The following is a 19086-nucleotide window of genomic DNA, read 5'->3' on the forward strand; positions in this document are numbered from 1 at the left end:
CGGAACTTCAAGGACTACACCGACCACCGATGCGTTGATGCTCGGGGACTGGTCGCCCAGTCTATCAACTCGGAAGTTCAAGGAATGCACTGACCACCGAGCACTTGATGCTCGGGGACTGGTCGTCAAATTTGTTGGGACTGCACCGACCACCGAGCGCTTGATGCTCGGGGACTGGTCGCCTAGTCTATTAGTTCGGGAATCAGCGGGCTGTATCGATCTCCGAGCATTGTACACCCGGAGACCGGTTGACCAGCTCGGCAAATTGATAAGTCTATTCGATGGTAAATGAGCATGAGATGCTCGGGGACTGGATAATTTTAATTTTTTAGACCTTGCTACAAGGCTCATACTTTGCCTTCCAGCAAGCTCGGGGACTACATCGGTACGATGCATCTCAGTTTCAAAACTACTTTGGGGAATTTTCTTTTGACCCTGGCACCACGTGCCTACGTCACCTACTACCAGGCTCGGGGACTAAGTGGGCACACTTCACCTTGCGGTGAATATGCTTGCTTTTTTGAGGTCTATACTTTTCAGAAAAGTAAAGTGGGCACACTTCACCAGGAAAGAAATCTTTTTTAATTTAGAGCACCATGCATTCTTCGAACAACCTGCTTCTTCAATGTCAATGTTGATCAACTGTCTTTTGAGTTGGTCAAAATACCGTTGCAACTGTTTGGGCGACTTTCCTGCTCATTGAAGATGTCAAAGTTTTATTGGTCGAAGAAGCTCAAGATGACGAGTTACTTCACAATACATGGTGCTCGGGGACTAGCTGTGGGGGTATAAACCCCTATACCCTTACGGCTAGACTTGGTCCAGGAGGCTTGGCCCATTACGAGACAAGCTCAAGGCTTGATCCGACAGCTTGGAGTTTCGCGCAAGGAAACAAGACGTGGAGATCAAGCAGGATTCTAGTCGGTTAGAATAGGAATTGATATCGAACTATCTATGGCAATTGTAGCCGACTAGGATTAGTCTCCAGATTTGTAACCCTGTCCTCCGGACTATATAAGGAGGGACGAGGGACCCCCCTAGGACACATTATTCTCTCAATACAATCAGACGCAGGACGTAGGTATTACGCCAACTCGGCGGCCGAACCTAGATAAAAAGCTTGTCTGTGTCTTGCGTCACCATTGAGTTCGTAGTTTGCGCACCGTCTACCGATAAACTACTACCGTGGGTATACCCCAAGATAGACTGCCGACCAGCTTTCGTCGACAATGATGTATGCTCTAACCTTCAAACTTACTCATTTCTCCTGTAATATGGGGCTTCACAGCTTTTGCATAAGTCTTGAGCAGTCAAAAGATAGAACAATCAAGCTAAGTACTATGTCTCAAATTCTTTGCTATACCAATATTCTGGAGTTTTTCATAAGTTTTCAAAATAAAACTCAGAGCTTAATTGTATGACACCCTCAAGTCTCTCAATGTATATGGTATTTATGGTTCTCTCTTGAGGCATTAATGATGTTATGCCTCCTATAGCTAAAGGTATATATGGTAGAGCTTATAGGAGTGTCAAGAACAAGGATAGGCATACTTGCAATGCATTTATTATGAAGTCAACTAATGGATCCATAGAGAATCGAGGCATACAATCAAACCAAGATGTGCATGTGTATGGAATATGGTGGATAGTTGCATTTGTGGTATTTGTGGCTAATTTCTATTTCTTTAGGAATAGCTCTCTATTGAAACTTTTCAAGAAAGACATGGGCTATCTTTATTATTTATTTTTATTTAGGGAGGCGGGCATCTAGTACCCATTATTTTAATTACTGGGACACTTGTCCATCTTTTACTCCCCTCTTTCTCTCTCTTTTTTTCTTTTTTTAGCCACATGCATTCTTTAGTACAATAAATGAATCGAGAGATATAATCAGGACTTAGAGCATTAAAGACATGGGTTATCCTATAGGGTGATAGTATATTTTTGTGTCCTCTCCTAGTGTAGAAGGAGAACATTTTATGGTGAACATGTATGAAAATATGGTGAATGATTGCGATTACCCCTAAAGTAGGAATAATGCATATGTGATCTAGAGTGTGCAAGTGTTTCTTGGTTTTAAAAGCATGACGAGACTCTCTCAAGGTATACAACACAGGTTGACTAAACTCAATGCAAAGCAAGTAGCTTAAATGTGAAAAGATTTTTTTCTATCCTCTAAGATATTAATTCTGGCTTTGGTAGGAATTCACGTTTGTCATACAAGAGCTCATCATAATTTTTTTTAAATAAACCTCCAGAACTTAGCAATGCTAGGAGTAAGATAAATAGTAGCTCGACCTTCATGAATCTTACCAATCAACTATCTAGACTTAGCGCAAGCGTATGCCTCCACAATTATGATTCAGAATAAATTCTCCAATTAAAACAACCATGTTTAGAACTAAGGAGATTTAAGTTTGGCAGCTAGGTACTTGGTGAGCATTATAACAAAGCAACTATTCATCATCTCCAAGACAAATTTTTATGTTCATCAATCTTTAATTAGCTCTAGCCGGGACTAACTTTAAGTTATACTCTAATATGTATATGACTAAGTATTTGTTTTGTTTAATTTATTATATATATCTTTTTATGGTTTTATATTAAATACCTAGTAAAATACTCTATGACTTTGTGGACCTTCATGTGCCCACATATTTTTGGTATTTTATGAATATCTATATAAAGTAAATTAATAATAGCCTAGGTGTAGTCACTTGATAACTAGGGGATGCTCCTCCCCTAAGCTGGATGGTTGCAATATCTTATGTAGACGTCCTTCAGAGCAAGCTAGCCAGTAGTGAACCCGGTGGTTACCACTGATAGACTCTCTCCTAACTATGATATTCCTCCTGTATAAAAAGAAACCCAAAACTCGAGGCTCAAATTTAACAATGGGTTAGCGGTCAGCGAAAGAGTAATTGATTTCTTTTATGAGCTAGTTTTAATGTTGTCTAATTTAAACAGGATTTCACTTTTCTCTTTTTTTTTGAATTCTCTCTTTTTTGTGGTGCAAGAATTTAAATATGAATGCTATTATTTTTATTGTGTTTTGTTTTTTTATGCCACCATAGCGGATATTCCTTCGGAAAATACCATAGGGTATCCACATGGGGCTTTGTGATGCCATGAATAATGCAGTAAATATTTTTACCATTTTATATTTTAGTATGTAAACAAAATTATGCTACTAGATAAGTTACGAATGCATTAAATGAGATAACTACCATTCTAACCTTATGGCTAGGGTATGGGATTTAAAGTCTACCGACATGACTCAGACAGAGGAGAGCACTTACTCAGTGGGTTCATCGCCTGAGGTAACCTCAGTTAACTCCCCGTTTCGTGGTGATGCGTCACGTGCGTCTTCCTTCCATCTCGCTCTATCTCTTTTGCTTCTTTCTTCTCTAGCTCCAACTCTTCATCTTAGTTCTCCTTCTCTCACGCTTCTAATCATGCTAGGATCTCCTCTTTCTCTTCCTTGGTGATTTGGTCCATCCTTTCAGCTTCTTCTGCCCACTTACTCTAGTGGGGTGCTCGCATGTTCTCTTCTTGCTCCGTGAAGCGATCTTCATATTTCACAATCTTGCTAGGAAAGTCTTCCCATCCGCAGTGAGGCTGGGTAGCCTGACGATGAGCTTGGCGTCTTCTCCTGTTGCATTGCTTCCTGATCTGCTCATGGTTAATTTGTGTTTTAAATTGACAGTGTACCTTTTTGGCAGGTAGGTTGAAGTGGATATGCCCGGATCTGATGTAGATGTTGGCATTAGCTGTGTAGAGGAACGGTCTTTCCAAGAGGATCGGGGAATCATCGTCTCCCTACATATCAAGAACTAGAGAATCTGTAGGTATATATTGTCCTTAAATTCTTACCATGACATCCTTGACCACTCCTTTAGGGAACCTTAGTGATTGATCCACCATCTGCAGCTGAATACATGTTGGGTATAAATGTAAATCAGATAACTCATTGTATACCTGTTTTGACATTACGTTGCAGCCTAATCCAGTGTCGCAGACGGTGTGGGCAAAGGTGGTGTCTTTGATTGTGCATTCAATAATTGGGACACCTAGATTACCTCTCTTGATTGGAAATGGCTTGGGTAGCATATGGTCATTCTCTGTGTTGAGAGCAGTGATCAATTGAGTTGTCTCTACAGGTGCATGCTTGGTCCTCCTCCATCTTCTGTTATTTCTATTATTCTTCTTTTTCGGCATTGGTTGCTGTTCTTGCTCTTCTTGTTGATGGAATTACTTCGGGGCTGCAGGAGCTTTCAGGACGCGGTTCTTGAATGTGAATATCTCTTTCTTGTCCTTGATGGATAGGATAATCTTGGCATACTCTGCATAGATGATCGCTTTTGTTGTGCACAAGAATGGTCTGCCCAAAATGATGGGTGCCTTCTCATCTACTCCTGTCTCCATGACCACAAAGTCAACTGGGACATATATGATTTCTCCACTCTAATGACAACTTCTTCTAGTACTCCCTCAGGGTAGCAAATAGACTGATCTACAAGCTGCAAACGCATATTTGTGTACAACAGGAGATCATTTAATATTTTCTCATAAATTACCTTAGGCATGATATTGACACTTGTGCCAAAATCACAGATAGCCTCTAGAAAGCTGTGGCATCCTATAGAGATAGGAATGATAGGTCTTCTAGGGTCTCCCATCTTCTTTGGTAGAGAGTGGTCAATTCACTATATATATGTAGGCTTAATATGATATTGAGTTGCATTGTGAATCTCAACAAGGTTAGCAGTTTTAAATCTTCTAGTTCACCTAGAATATTTCATTTTTCCAATGGAGGAACAGTAGCAGCTAATTGAGCTAATTGTGATTCTAACATTTTATTGAAACTATACTGATTCTTTATGGCAGAAGCAAAAGTATCCATTCTAGTATGTATGTTTTCCAAAGTTTTATCATTTGATGTTAGTTTTATAGTCATTTGATCTAGTATTTTGGATTGACTAGTAAATAATTCGCTCAAAGGCGGAAGGTTGTAATTATTAAAATTATTACCTTGGTTGTTACCTTGGTAATTACCTTGTCGAGGTTGTTGGTCCCACCCTTGATTTTGTTGAGGACGATAGTAGGTGTTGTTGTTGATGAAGTTCACATCCTCTTGTAGTGTAGGGCAACTGACAACTGAGTGCCCGTAGTCTCCACATCTTCACATGTCATATGAGAATCATTGATGTGCATGACTTCCTTCTTCTCTATGTTGAGCTTCTTCATGATGAGGTCTAGCTTGGCAGTGACCATGTCAGCTTCCTTGAGATGATGGATTCCTCCCCCTTTCTTCTGAGGCTGAGTACGTTCTTCATTGCATGTTGAATTTGAGGCCATCTTCTCAACAAGTGCTTTAGCGTCCAAGAGCTTAAGTGACAGGAAAGCTCTCCCAGCTGTAGCATCAATAGACTCATAAGTACTAGAGATGAGCCCGTGATAGAAAGTCTGCATTAACAGCCACTCCTCTATCCCATGATGAGGATAGTCTTCAATGTAATTCTAGAATCTTTCCCATGCTTTAGTGAATGATTCATTATGTTGTTGTTGGAAACTTGCAATCTTCCCACATAGAGCATTGGTCTTGGCTGTAGGAAAGAATTTTGCTAGGAAAGCAGTCGAGCATAGGTCTCATGTATTGTGTTTGTCTTTGTTGATGTAGAACCACTGCTTGGCTTTCCCCAATAATGAGAATGGGAAAAGACGAAGTAAGATAGCATCTTTTGATACTCCTCTGATCGTGAAGGTACTGCAGATCTCTAGAAAGTGTTGTAAGTGTGCACTTGCATCTTCATGACCTTTTCCATAGAATTGGCTGGCTTGAACCATGGTAATGAGAGCAGGCTTGAGCTCGAATCTATTCTCTCCAGTGTTGACTGCTCCGAATGTTCACTGTTGTTGGGGTAGAAAACTCTTGCAGTGTCTTCTCAGCCATGTTTTCAAATACAGGAGCTAGGTTTTCACCTAAGTGCTCTTCTGCTTGTTCTTCTACTTGTTCTTCAAATTCCCCTTCCAGTGTTGGAGCTGGCTCCTCTAAAGAGTTAGCTTGAGCAGCAGAGGGTGTTCTTGATGGTGACTCAAATTTGTCCCTTGCTTCTTCAAACTTCTTCTTTCTAAAGACTTTCTCTGGATCGTCAGTAAAGTTTCTTGGAAGAGAAAAACCATTCATTCATCACCCTGCATAAGATAAGAAAATAATAACAACGAAGGGTGTACCTGATTGAGTTAGAGATCGATTGGTAATATGACTTTATCCATATGTATATATGTTATCAATATATCCTAAGTTTATTGTGCCTTCCTCGGCAACGGCGCCAAAAATGCTTGTTGACATTTACTACCGTCATTACTAAAAAGCAGAAATAACTCCTACCCCTAGCAACAATGCTAGAAATGCTCGGTATATAATTAACTTGCCATTTAGCAACTAGCCACTTCTTAGTTACTAAAATTCCTAAACAAGAAGTAGGTTGTCATCCCTAATTATATTGCTAGGAAATTATTATAGATTTACATGTACTAATGTGACTAGACAGATATAAAAGATATGAATATAACATGATTTTAAACTAAATGAGTTCTTCAAGCGGACAGATAATTATATCATTGTAGCATTTTACCTAGGGAGTTCATCCAGGTTGTCGATTTATATTTATACCACTAGGAAAGCTATGTAATAAACTATAATCTATTATATTGATAAGAGACTATATAGGATGAATAAGTGATATTACCAATGTCATCTAATCTACTCATAACAGGCAGAGGTCACAAGATAAATATGGATAAATATAGGTGATAGCATAATCATCAAATATCATAATTATAGGTAATCATCAAAGCATCTACTAGTCATAATCATAGTTAGCCATTGGATAAACTAGAGAGTTAGATCTAAGGTAATTCTATAACTACATCAATGAATAACTTTAATTAGTGCAATTACATCTAGAAATCATTGTTAAGTTAACCCTACATCATAATCACATGTAAAGAGGCATCAACTAATGAGGGTATTAAGACACAAGGGTCACCTCCTTCGTTACCATGCCCATGCTAGTCCTACATACGGAGGGTGGACTATAGAGGAACCAATAGTGCTGCCATCTGCATGGACTATCACACGTCCCGACACGTCAGGGTGCACTCGTAGATAAATAAGATATCTAGACACCATGTCTACATATTGTCTACCATCTACCCAACGATCGATTAAGTAAATATTATACGAGCAATTACACAAATTCAATAAGATCAAACCAACTATCCTAGACATATAATCAAAGTAGACAATAACGACTTCAATTAAGAACATATGAATCTATTAAGAGTAAAGTCTCCTTAATATATATAATGAATACAATAAAGTAAGAACTAGATCTATTATCGAACTCTTGCGCTCCAGACCGACGCTAGGGCTCCAGATCCCGATGAAGAACTAGATCTCCTCTACTTCTAATCTAGTTAACTAGAACTATGAACTAAAAGGCTCTTGATGAGCTAGAAGGCTCTCGATGCTTGATGGCTTGAGGCCTTGATGAATAATGAATTGGCTCTTCCCAGGGCGTCTACCCATGTATTTATAGTCCGGTGGGATGCGCGTGTGCCGCAGGATCAAACTGACGTAACTAAGGGCCGAGATGCATCAGGAGAGGCGGTGGAGGAACATTCTAGAAGGGGGGCCGCAACCCTAACCCTAGGGCGCCGCCCGGCAGCGGCCTGGCCCTCCATTGCTTCGGGTGTCTTCTAGATGATTCCTGAGTCTTGCTGTGATGTTTCCCGTAGCTGATAAGTTTCGTGTTTATTTTTGCACTTGAATCCCTCTTTTCAGCTTTTTTGAAATAAACCCTGGAAAATACATAATATGCAAAACTTGTGAAAATTGTCAGTTAAAAACCCTAGACTAGTGTGTTTTCATGTTTTCTTTTGGGTCTAAAGTTCTAATGAAAGTTGACGTTAACCACCGTCAACAATCCCTAAAAAAGATTATTTTGCAGAGTTGTGGAATCTTATTGGTTTAGCCCCTGGTTCCAGGGTCTTTTATAGTCTTCCGGGTCGTATCCATAGAGGACTTCTCTCCGATGCTCCAAATATGGCAAATGATCTATCCATCTTAATCGTCTCGACGAGCTCTCCACAATGGTGTACCTAGATTCTTCACTTGAGATATTTTTATATGATAAAATATTAGTTATCTTGTAAGACAAGTGAGATCAACACAACTTATGGAACTTGTTAGAATAAACTCCTATAACCTTACTTTATAGTTCATTTTAGGTGTCTCCTGTGATTGGTTGGCGGTTGGAAATTGGAGTTAATTACCGTCAACATGCCTTGTTTACCGTTTTCCCACTAGTATGTGTAGGAGCTCCCTTGCACTTACTCTTGTTCTAGTTGCTTAGATTGTTTGATATTGCCAACTAGATTTATGTAGGAGAGCTTTTATCGTGCTTGGTACCTTTAGTTGCTCTCTAGTTTTATCTTTTAAGAGGGTGGCAATAACTTTAGTTAGAGGGGTGTAGTCGAGGCTAGACTGTTTATTCTCTTCCGCATTTAAGTTGGCTAGCTATCGTGATTAACTTGTAGAAATGACTATTCATCGCCTCTCTAGTCCGCCATCTCGATCCTACCCCGACTCCATGGCAAGTTCCCAACTCGCAAGATAGCAAAGTGCCAAGATCGCTAGGCCATGTATGGTCATTTTAAATTTCACTTTGTATTTTTATGGAATGAGGCGGGGGATGTGAATTATGAACAATGCTAAGACACATCATTTACTTCTTAAGAGGTAATATCTCAAATAAACCTAGGCCCTTAAATTTTTTGAATTTGTAGACTTTTAATAATTAATTAGAAAAAAGATAAAAATATTGCTGAATCCCCAAATCGGGGACATAAGCCTTGGGTGCCCCTTCCTTTTCTGTGGTCAATGAATAATTTACGAGAACAAAAACATGCAGCCATGTGCAACGCCTAGATATATTAAATTATTAAATTAAGAAGAGAATGTTTATTGATATAGATATATGTTTCAAGACCTTTTTACATATATTTTAAATGTCTACCCACACAATTACTTTAAATCTCTATAAATGATTATATTAAAGTGGCTAAATAGTATATAAAAGTCAAGTGAGAAATAAATCAGGCTAACTTCACAGCAAAAAAAAAAGAACAAGTCATGCTAACTAATAAAAACCATTAAACAAGTCATATAATGAACACGTTATGTCACGTCACATGCAAATGAAGTACATTTTGCATTGGCACATATGCAAATCACGTTTATGTAAATTCAGATGTATTAAGTATATGTAAAATTACATGGTAATCAAAATATATCAATTCCAAAGTTCCAAAATAAAAAAGATTTATCATATCCACCATATGATGCATGCATGTCAAATATAGGAAACATATTTTTTCATATAAAATCTTTCCTATTTATTCTACTTTACAAAATAAAAAATAATATATATTTTATCTATTACCTCCTCGGAGGTAACATAACCTTTAGATCAAACTAAATGAATGGCCCATAATCATTTGGGTATACCACAACAAAGCCCTATAAACATACATAACAAATAACTTTCGTCACTGTAGAAGTGATATTCATTATAAAGAACTTTTTTTTGTGTCGAATTAGTAAGGAAAATCTGTTTATAAAAATGGAGCGTCGTATTTGTTTTGTTACGACAAATATGAGCTATTGGTCATAGAAGTGTCTTGATCCGTGACAAAAAATGACTTACAATTTAGAAGAATGCAAGAGTGATGGAAAGGAATGAGAGGATTTGCAAGGGATGAGAGAAGCATGGGGCCCTGCATGTCATCACTGTTAAATCTAATTGAGTCTGTTCGTTTGGTTGAAAAGTCATGACTAAAAGTATTGTTCGCTGATTTGTTATTAGAGAATAACACTGCTGATATTACTCAGTATATTGATGTGCTCACCATGAGACCTGATCAATGCTATGTTTAGCACTATCATCGCGGGTGCCAAATCCAATCTTAACGTCGTTGATGACGCTTCTGTTGTAGCAACGTCTCAGCACACGTGTATCAGTATGCAACTAATGAATCACGCCGAGTTATCTGGTATATGTAGCAACACGAAGCTTGGCGTTGATTTATACGTCTCGGTGGGAACATAAAGCAAAGTTCTCTCGGCTCCTTAGATCCAACAATACACATGCATGGTTAAAACATAGGACTCTTGGCGGAGCCAGGATTTCACGGCTGGGTATTCCACGTATAAAATTTTTTTAATGCATATGTACAATATTAATAAGGGATAAAATTAATACAAAATTAATCCTAATACACACTTTAAGTAGTACATATAATTTTTTTAAAATATATGCTAGGTAAAATATTTGTTTATCCTGATAATAAGGCATCAGGCAAAATGAGCCTAGTATCGCCTCTGGTAGTAATCAAGTATATATAAATTCTTTATCTATGTTACAAGAACACAATGCAACATTTCTTTAAAAAAATCAGAACGCAACAAAAAAAATGAAACCTTCAATTCTTACTTTGAAGAATAAAAATAGATGTGGGATCTTTGTGTTCACCTATATATGAGAAAGGCGTTGAGGGGGAGCCGTATATGAGAAAGCCTACAAAGACCATTGTCCGCCGCTGCCGCTAGAGGAATGTTGTCGATGGGGTTTCTTTCTATGAGTTCATGGGCTGCCGCTACTAATTGTTCTACTAGGTTTTTAGAGCAACTTCAAGAGTTTAACTATTCTTGTTGTTTATGCTATTTCAGAAATTGTATAGCAAAAAGTAGACTCCAACTAATATGCTATCTAATTTCTAAAATAGGAAGTTAGTTTTTCCTTGATTTTCGGTGGTTATATATAGCTTATTACAGACGCTAACTGTAAGACTTTGTAAAATAACAAGATTGTTGTAGAACTCTTCTTTTTTTTTAGAAATTTTCTATTCGACAAAATAGCTAAACAATAGAATTTGATAGTTAATTTTAGCTAAACTATTGGAGTTGCTCTTATGGGCTACATATTTGCAACATTCAACAAACTAACATATATACTGATTATACATATGTGTATATATACATATATTTATGTTTGTCATAAAAATCATGAGTATTCCATGGAATAAGGGGCATACTCTGGCGCCGCCCATGCTCCACGCAATACACTTATACACTTATAAAATTGGCTAGAATTCTTTTATGACTAAACTATAATGATAATTGAGATATAAGAGAACGGCAATAGTTTTTAAAAAGTGATGCACCAACCTATGAAGAAGTGTCGTTCAATATCACATATAGTCCTTCAAAATTATATTATATATAATACTAATAGTTGAGGAGTTAAGTTAATTTGAGATCAAGTGAGAAGAGATAGTTGTCAAAGAATTTTGATGTTAAGGTATCTCTAATGATCTTCTTTAAAGCTAGCTAAATTATTTTTAATTATTCCCTCCGTCCATGAAAGAATCAATTTCTAGAATCTGTGTAAGTCAAATCTTTTAAAGTTTGACTAACTTTATAGAAAAAAGTAATAACATCTATGACATAAAATGTGCATCTTATGAAAATATATTCTATGATAAATCTAATGATACTAATTTGATACCATAAATCTTAGCATTTTTTTCTAAAAATTTAGTCAAAATTTAAAAAGTTTAACTTAGGATAATTCTAGAAATTGATTCTTTCGTGGACGGAGGGAGTATCATATAGTGCAAAAAATAAGATAGCCTCGCACATGTTCATAGAGCATGATAGGTAGGACTACTTGCGGTGGCCTTTCTCTTATTTATTTATTTATTTATTTATTTATTTATTTATTTATTCATTTATAGTTTTTAAACCTTATTAGCTTAGTCTAGTCTTAATAGAGTATTGTTAGAGTTTTATGGGCATTAATTATACTGATGTAGAACTATATTAATAAAAAAGATCTGAATACATTGAAAACTGTAACATGAAATTTCCATCGAGATTGGCCTTAAAGCTAATTCTATCTCATTTCATTTAAGATGGTATCTCATTTCATTTAAGATGTTCTTATGGTGTTCCCAATGGTTCTCAAATAGCTAGTTTAGGAAGAATTTTATTGGCTATCAAAGAGATATCACACACAATCTACCAGAAAACACCTCTCTTATGTCGCACATAACTCTCCACTATAGTGTTTATTTTTTATTATTTCTACATCTCATCTAGTTAGTAACTCTAACAGTTTTATAAATAAGTTTGGTATTCTTGTTTTTTTGCCAAAACTCTTAAAATCTCCTATCCAATAATTTGACAATTGAGCTTGACATTTATAGCAAGTTGGCAAATTCTCCTCCTTTCTTGGCATTCTGCATGCGTACGCTTTTATAGCAAGTTGACAACCTGATGCTTCTTCATGGATCTTCGGAACCAGTAGATTTTTTTTTGCCAAGTCAAAATTGCCAAACACTTAGAGATGCTCGTTTTATTCCCTTCCCTATATCATTTTAGGAGTTGGCAAATAACAACATTTACCAAATAAAATTTACATAATTGTTGGGGTTGCTCTTATCTAGTTAGCTATTTGCTATTACGGACGCTTATAGAGAATTTAGTCAATTTAAATAATAGTTTTATCTCTAAAATTTTACGCTAAAATAGGATTATTTAAAAAAATTCGCACGGTAGGACGTGGACTCAAAGGATCTCTCCTCCAGTCCTCCTTGCTCTGTCTGGAGCTGACTTTTGCTTAGGACCTTGGACGCCTTCGCTGTCCTTGCTTCCGCGCTCGCTCCCCGCCGACCCGCCGCTCCCAAATCCCATCCAAATTCTTCCGCGTCTTTCAAAGATCGGATTTTGGGAGGGGCACCGCCCCCAGATCGGGGAGGAATCCCCGTTCGGTCTGGTGGGTTGGCCTCCGCTGCTCGCTTCTTTGCTCTTTTCTCCTCTCACAAGGGCGGCTCTTGGATGGGCTGCCTGCCGTGCTTCGGGTCGGCTGGTGAGGGGGCGGCCAAGAAGGTTGGTGCGCGGAAGGACGGTTCGTCGGATCGTCGCGTCACCCGGGTTGAATCAGGTGCGGTTCCTGGGAAAAAGCTGGATCTCGGGTGCGTCTGTGGTGTGAAATGGTCCGTAATTTCTTCTGACGTGGTCGGCTGGTGCGCCCAAAACCGGGATTTGGGTGGATAGTATTAGCGAATGAGCAAGGCAGTCCTTAAACTGCTTATATTATTGGATTCAGATATGATAGAGCTGAAGTTAATCTCTCATATTTCATTAGCAAACGACATTTAGCATTTGTGGAATTAGTATTTATGTTGGGCTACATGATGAAGTAAATGATGTTAGTTTACCTTGCTTGTGGTGTTTTGGGGGGGGGGGGGGGGGGGTTGTTTGAGACTGTTCTACTCCGGTCCGCTCCACGTTTTCTAGCCAAACAAGTTCAGCCCCATCCGCTCTGAGGAAAAAATGTGGCCAAACAAGTTCAGCTCCACCCGCTCTGTTCGAGGAAAAAAATTGGAGTTGTGAGAGCACCTAAAGGGGTGCTCCACAAACTCCAGTTTTTTTTGGAGCTGCTCCATAGTGGAGTTAGTGAAATAGAGTTCGTGGAGTAGTCCCAAACATGCCCGAGAGGACAACCATTAGAGTTCTATGTACCCTTTGTTCATGAAGTAGCGAGTTTTGTGCATCCTTTGTTCATAATAAAGTGGCTGAGATAATTACCCCTTAAACTAAAAAAGGACCATGGCCATTGCCTTGGAAGTACTAGAGTAGTGTGGTTGTGTGAGTTGGGAGTTTCAGGGTGTTTCTGGGAGAAGGCTCCATGCCCTCTCCCCAAGTGTTCTTTCTTCCATCTTAATGAAATGGCACACAGCTCTCCTGCAGTGTTCGAGAAAAAAATTACTGTAAGGCCTTGTTTACTTCCACCCAAAACCCAAAATTTTTCAAGATTCCCCGTCATATCGAATCTTTAGACGTATGCATGGAGTATTAAATATAGACGAAAATAAAAACTAATTGCACAGTTTGGTCGGAATTTGCGAGACGAATCTTTTGAGCCTAGTTAGTCCATGGTTGGACAATAATTACCACAAACAAACACAAGTGCTACAGTGTCACGAAATTTTTCCCTTCAGTAACTAAACATGGCCTAAGGTATCTCTACCTAATACTATCAAAAGCAATAAGGTTTCTCTGTTGCTTCTAGAAGCCTTCTTGAACTGTGCACATCAAAAGCCATGTTGTTCCCTGTCTTTCTGTTGTCATCCATGACAGCTTGGAACTAAAGTTGTTTCCGTGCAAAGCTCATAAACTATCCTTTGTATGCCTTCTATGATTCTACCCAGTAAGAATCAAAACACAAACCATATTCTATCAATGCTTGCTGGTCAAGCAGTCCATGTACCCAACAGGCAACAGCAAACCTCTTACGCACACATGCATGCAGACGGCCGGCATGTTCCAGCCTGACACAGCATGTGTTATTAGGGCGTTTTTTACAAAAGATGCTGCTATGGCGTTTTTTTATGAAAGAAGAGATCTGCGGGGAAAGGATCAAAGTAAGCTGCGTTGTGTGCTTGAGCACATGAGTCTCTTACGGTATTAGAGCTGGGAGTGCTGGTTGAGGTTAAAGTGTGCTGGACCAGGAAGATGTGGCCCAAGTTGACTTTTTTTATTCATTTTATTGTCTTTTTTTTCTTTCCCTTTTTTCCTTTTAAAACATGTAACTTATTTATGTGTCGGATTAGTCAAATAAAGATGTGGTTCACCAAAGGTTGGGTCATCGGCCCCATAAACTTGGGTTGGGTTTGCATACCGCGTCCTAAATTATCATCCGATGATATATTCTATTTTCTAAATATTGATCGTAAGATCATTACTCTTAGCAATGTATGAGCATGTTGCTAGTAAAGATAAGTGTTAAGTGCTCTAGCATCAACTTATTCTGAAATACTTGATGTATGACCTGTCTTGTTGCACTGAATTTCTTTTAGTTTTCATTTACTACTTTAACTTTGCATATTTGGTTGTAGTTCAACTTGTTTATGTTTAACCCTTTAAGCTGGATGCAACCTAACTCTAGACTAACTTCTGCTTTAGATAAATCAAAAGCACATGGTGGACCAGACTCTAAGAAGGATGCAGTCATCCTGAGGGATGGGAGCAATCAACATATTGCAGCACACACTTTCACTTTTCGTGAACTTGCAGCTGCCACTAAGAACTTCAGACAAGATTGCTTATTGGGTGAGGGAGGTTTTGGTCGTGTTTATAAAGGACGTTTGGAGAATGGGCAGGTTTGTGATTCAAAATGCTTTGATGCTTCTGAATTCCATTTTTCTTATATTGATCCTCTCGTATTTTACGATGTGGTTGACACATAGGTGAGAGTACCTTTTCTTTAGTGTAACTCTTAACCAAACTACAACATGCAGGTTGTTGCAGTGAAGCAACTTGATCGCAATGGTCTTCAAGGAAACAGGGAGTTTCTGGTTGAGGTTCTAATGCTTAGTCTGTTGCACCATGACAACCTAGTGAACCTAATTGGATACTGTGCTGATGGGGACCAACGTCTTCTTGTATACGAGTTTATGCCATTGGGATCACTTGAGGATCATTTGCATGGTTAGTTTGCTATAGTTATGAACATTTATTACTAATACACACTTATCTTGAAAGAGTTCTATTAAATAGCATCAATCAACAGATCTTCTTTGAGAAATCTAAAAGGACCTAGGCATAATCGCATCACTTAGTGGCAGTTCTAATATCCATCAGTCTACAATTGAGATGCTTTGTTTTGTGGAGAAGATGGGCATGTATCCATGTTATTTCTTATTGAACATTCAGTACTTGAATTTTGCAGTTCTAGAGTTTCTTTAGATCACCATCCAGGAATGAAAAACCTTTTTTTCATTTCACTTTAATTATGACTTGTGGGAACTCTTAATTTTTTTCTTGAAAAATATATTGACACATTTATTCTTGTGAGAGAATATGTCAAGGGGAAATCGTAGATTGATTAATTGAGGAGCAAGGCTACAAAATATATAGGCAAGGATGCCTTAGTATGGCCTATGGAAACAAAACCAATCTACGGTAATCCTTGCCTAATACAACTTGCAATGCATCAGGGAAGATCATGCAGGGCCTGCAAGGCTGGCAACAGATCACGCCCATGAGGCCAATAGGCCTGGGCGACTAGGCCTATAGAGGATAGACTAACAGCCCAATCTATATAGTCTAACAATTCTCATATGTCAAAATTTTCCTGAATAAAATTTAATTATATAATTAACTTTTATGTTAGATATTCCACCTGAAAAGGAACCTCTGGACTGGAATACACGTATGAAGATTGCTGCTGGTGCCGCCAAGGGCTTAGAGTACTTGCATGATAAGGCAAGTCCTCCTGTTATTTACAGGGATTTCAAGTCCTCAAACATTCTACTTGGTGAAGGGTTTCATCCGAAGCTATCAGACTTTGGACTTGCCAAACTTGGTCCTGTTGGTGACAAGACTCATGTTTCAACACGTGTTATGGGAACTTATGGCTACTGTGCTCCAGAGTATGCAATGACAGGGCAGCTTACAGTTAAATCTGATGTATATAGTTTTGGTGTTGTGTTCCTTGAACTGATTACTGGCCGCAAAGCAATTGACAACACAAAACCCCACGGAGAGCAAAACCTAGTTGCATGGGTATGTTTGTTTTGTCTACTTAATTTTCTTCATAAAATTAATCATTTGCCTTCAGTTTACCAATGAAAAGGTTACACAGTCATTGCATTTCTTGAGATAAAGTGAATACAATTATATAATAGTGCATCTAATAAAAAATACAGCAAGATTTTGTCAAAAGAATTACTATAGGATTAAACTGTTTTCCTGACCTGGAACAATAAGACAGTTCCAACAAAAAGAAACAGAATAGGTCAGTGCAGCCTGTTTAGTCAGCAGAACAAATGCCCAACCAAGGAGTTTTTAGGAAGCCACATAGATTGTTGCAGTCAAGCAAATCAGTTTCTTTGAGCTACTCTGCTATGGTTTTCCCTTTCACTATTGTTTGATTGTTCTATTTCTTTTAACCCCTTTTCATGTGATCAGTATTTATGGTGATGGACTTCTATCTTGTGCTACTTCATAAAGCATTTCCTTTTCTTTTTCCATTCCTTGAGCACTATCTCTAATTCTAAAGCATGATACCATTGCTATACTTGATCAAATTATTTTTTTAAACGGTATAGAATGCTTGTGGCATCAGTAGTTCCTCCGTAAAAGTATTCAGTTGGTGCCATATCATGCGTGGAATTAGTTATGCCAAAAATTGTCTTCTGCATATTCTTAGGCTGCTTAGTCTTATATAAACATTACTATGGATATATGTTCTGAATTATAAGTTTGGTACCTGGTTTATGGTCAATTTTTTTTGCAGGCTCGTCCTCTATTCAAGGACCGCAGAAAATTTCCTAAAATGGCTGATCCATTACTTCAGGGTCGCTTCCCCATGAGGGGACTATATCAAGCTTTAGCTGTTGCTGCGATGTGTTTGCAAGAGCAGGCTGCTACTCGCCCCTTTATAGGTGACGTGGTCACTGCTCTGTCATACTTAGCTTCTCAGACATATGATCCAAATGCGCCTGTTCAACATAATCGGAGTAATTCATCTACTCCGAGGGTTAGCCGAGGTGGCGGGAGCAATGACCAACGCCGTCTCCGCTCACCGAATCACCATTCTCCAGATTTGAGAAGGGAAGCCACCGCAGCATCAAAATATGAAGCTGAGGTTAGCAGGACAAACTCTGGTAGTGGTTCTGGTCGCCGGTCTGGCTTGGATGATGTGGATATGTCAGGTTCACAATTGGGTAGTCCTGCTCACGCAGGAAGGAAGAGGGGATCTCCTAGGACTGCTGAAAGCCAGCGTGCTATAGCAGAGACCAAAACTTGTGGGGAAAAATCAAGAGGGAGAAAGTGACCAAACTCTCAGAGCAGCATTGAATGTATGAGCAGAATGCTGAAGCAGAAGGATCTTGCTAGCACCAAACAGGACATCTTGGTCCCTTGGTCTTTGTGAATAGAGCTTTCCCCTTTTCCCTTCACCGGCTGTTGCCACTGCTTCGTGACTTCTCCATACAAATATCATTGCCACCACAACCACCATCAAAACTCCCATTCCTGGCGTCTATTCCTCATGAATGTGATCATCATGCTTATGAGCCGTTGTCATCACGGTGTATAACAACATTCGGTTCAAAATATTGAGGTAAGGCAAAAATCTGCATTGGGGAGCACAGGATCTCACCCAGTGGGTATCTTCTGTTGCTGTTGCATGATGGGTGTGAGCAATCACACCATTGTCGAGGGATGTGATGTTCTTTTCTTGAATGGTTTGTACCTAGGGTTACAGCAGTCCACCTGTGTTTCATACATCTGTCTTGTGACATTTTTGTGTTGAGTTGTCAGAACACATCCTTTATGCTCTCTGTACCAGAAAACTGTCGTGCCCCTTTCATCGTATCTTATGCATGCTGTTCCGAAAACTGTTTCTTCCTTTTTTTGGTGCGCCAAACTTTCATTCATTAGATGTTGCATCAGAACTGGGTGCCAATCATGACTGGTGATATAGCCATTCACTTCCAATGATCTTTTCTAGAGGTTACTTGCCGCTATGGGTTTGTGTTGGTTAAACTTTTCTAAGTTTGACTAGGTTTGTAGAAAACATTAGCATCATTTATATAAACATTAGCATCATTTATATCTTCAGATAAATTTATTATGAAAATATATTCAACGATTCATCTAATATTAGATACTACTTATGCACAGTAATTATTAATATTTTCTTATATATATTTGGTCAAAGTTGATAATTTTTTATTTGTCGAGAGGTGAGAATGACACTCTTTATACACGGATGGAGTATGCAAGAAAATTTTAATACATGTTTATTTCACATTGCAAATAAAGCATACATTGTCTATGAAAGCAGATCGATACCACTGATATATACAAATATAAATACTTCTTAGACTCGAATTCAGGCATGGATATGTGTCCAATATGCTTATGAAACGATAGTTTTGGTTAGTGAA

At 38.4% G+C, this 19086-nt stretch overlaps 1 protein-coding gene across 1 annotated transcript; it reads left to right on the forward strand.

Annotated features, from left to right (window-relative positions):
• LOC8077919 (serine/threonine-protein kinase PBL27) lies at nt 12705-18548 on the forward strand. The gene is made up of 5 exons (XM_002439647.2): nt 12705-13070; nt 15095-15291; nt 15430-15619; nt 16305-16696; nt 17430-18548. The coding sequence occupies exons 1-5, from the start codon at nt 12965-12967 to the stop codon at nt 17967-17969; spliced, it is 1425 nt and encodes a 474-aa protein (XP_002439692.1). The 5' UTR covers nt 12705-12964; the 3' UTR covers nt 17970-18548.

The sequence above is a fragment of the Sorghum bicolor genome, chromosome 9 (assembly GCF_000003195.3).
Source record: "Sorghum bicolor cultivar BTx623 chromosome 9, Sorghum_bicolor_NCBIv3, whole genome shotgun sequence".
Classification (NCBI taxonomy): domain Eukaryota; kingdom Viridiplantae; phylum Streptophyta; class Magnoliopsida; order Poales; family Poaceae; genus Sorghum; species Sorghum bicolor.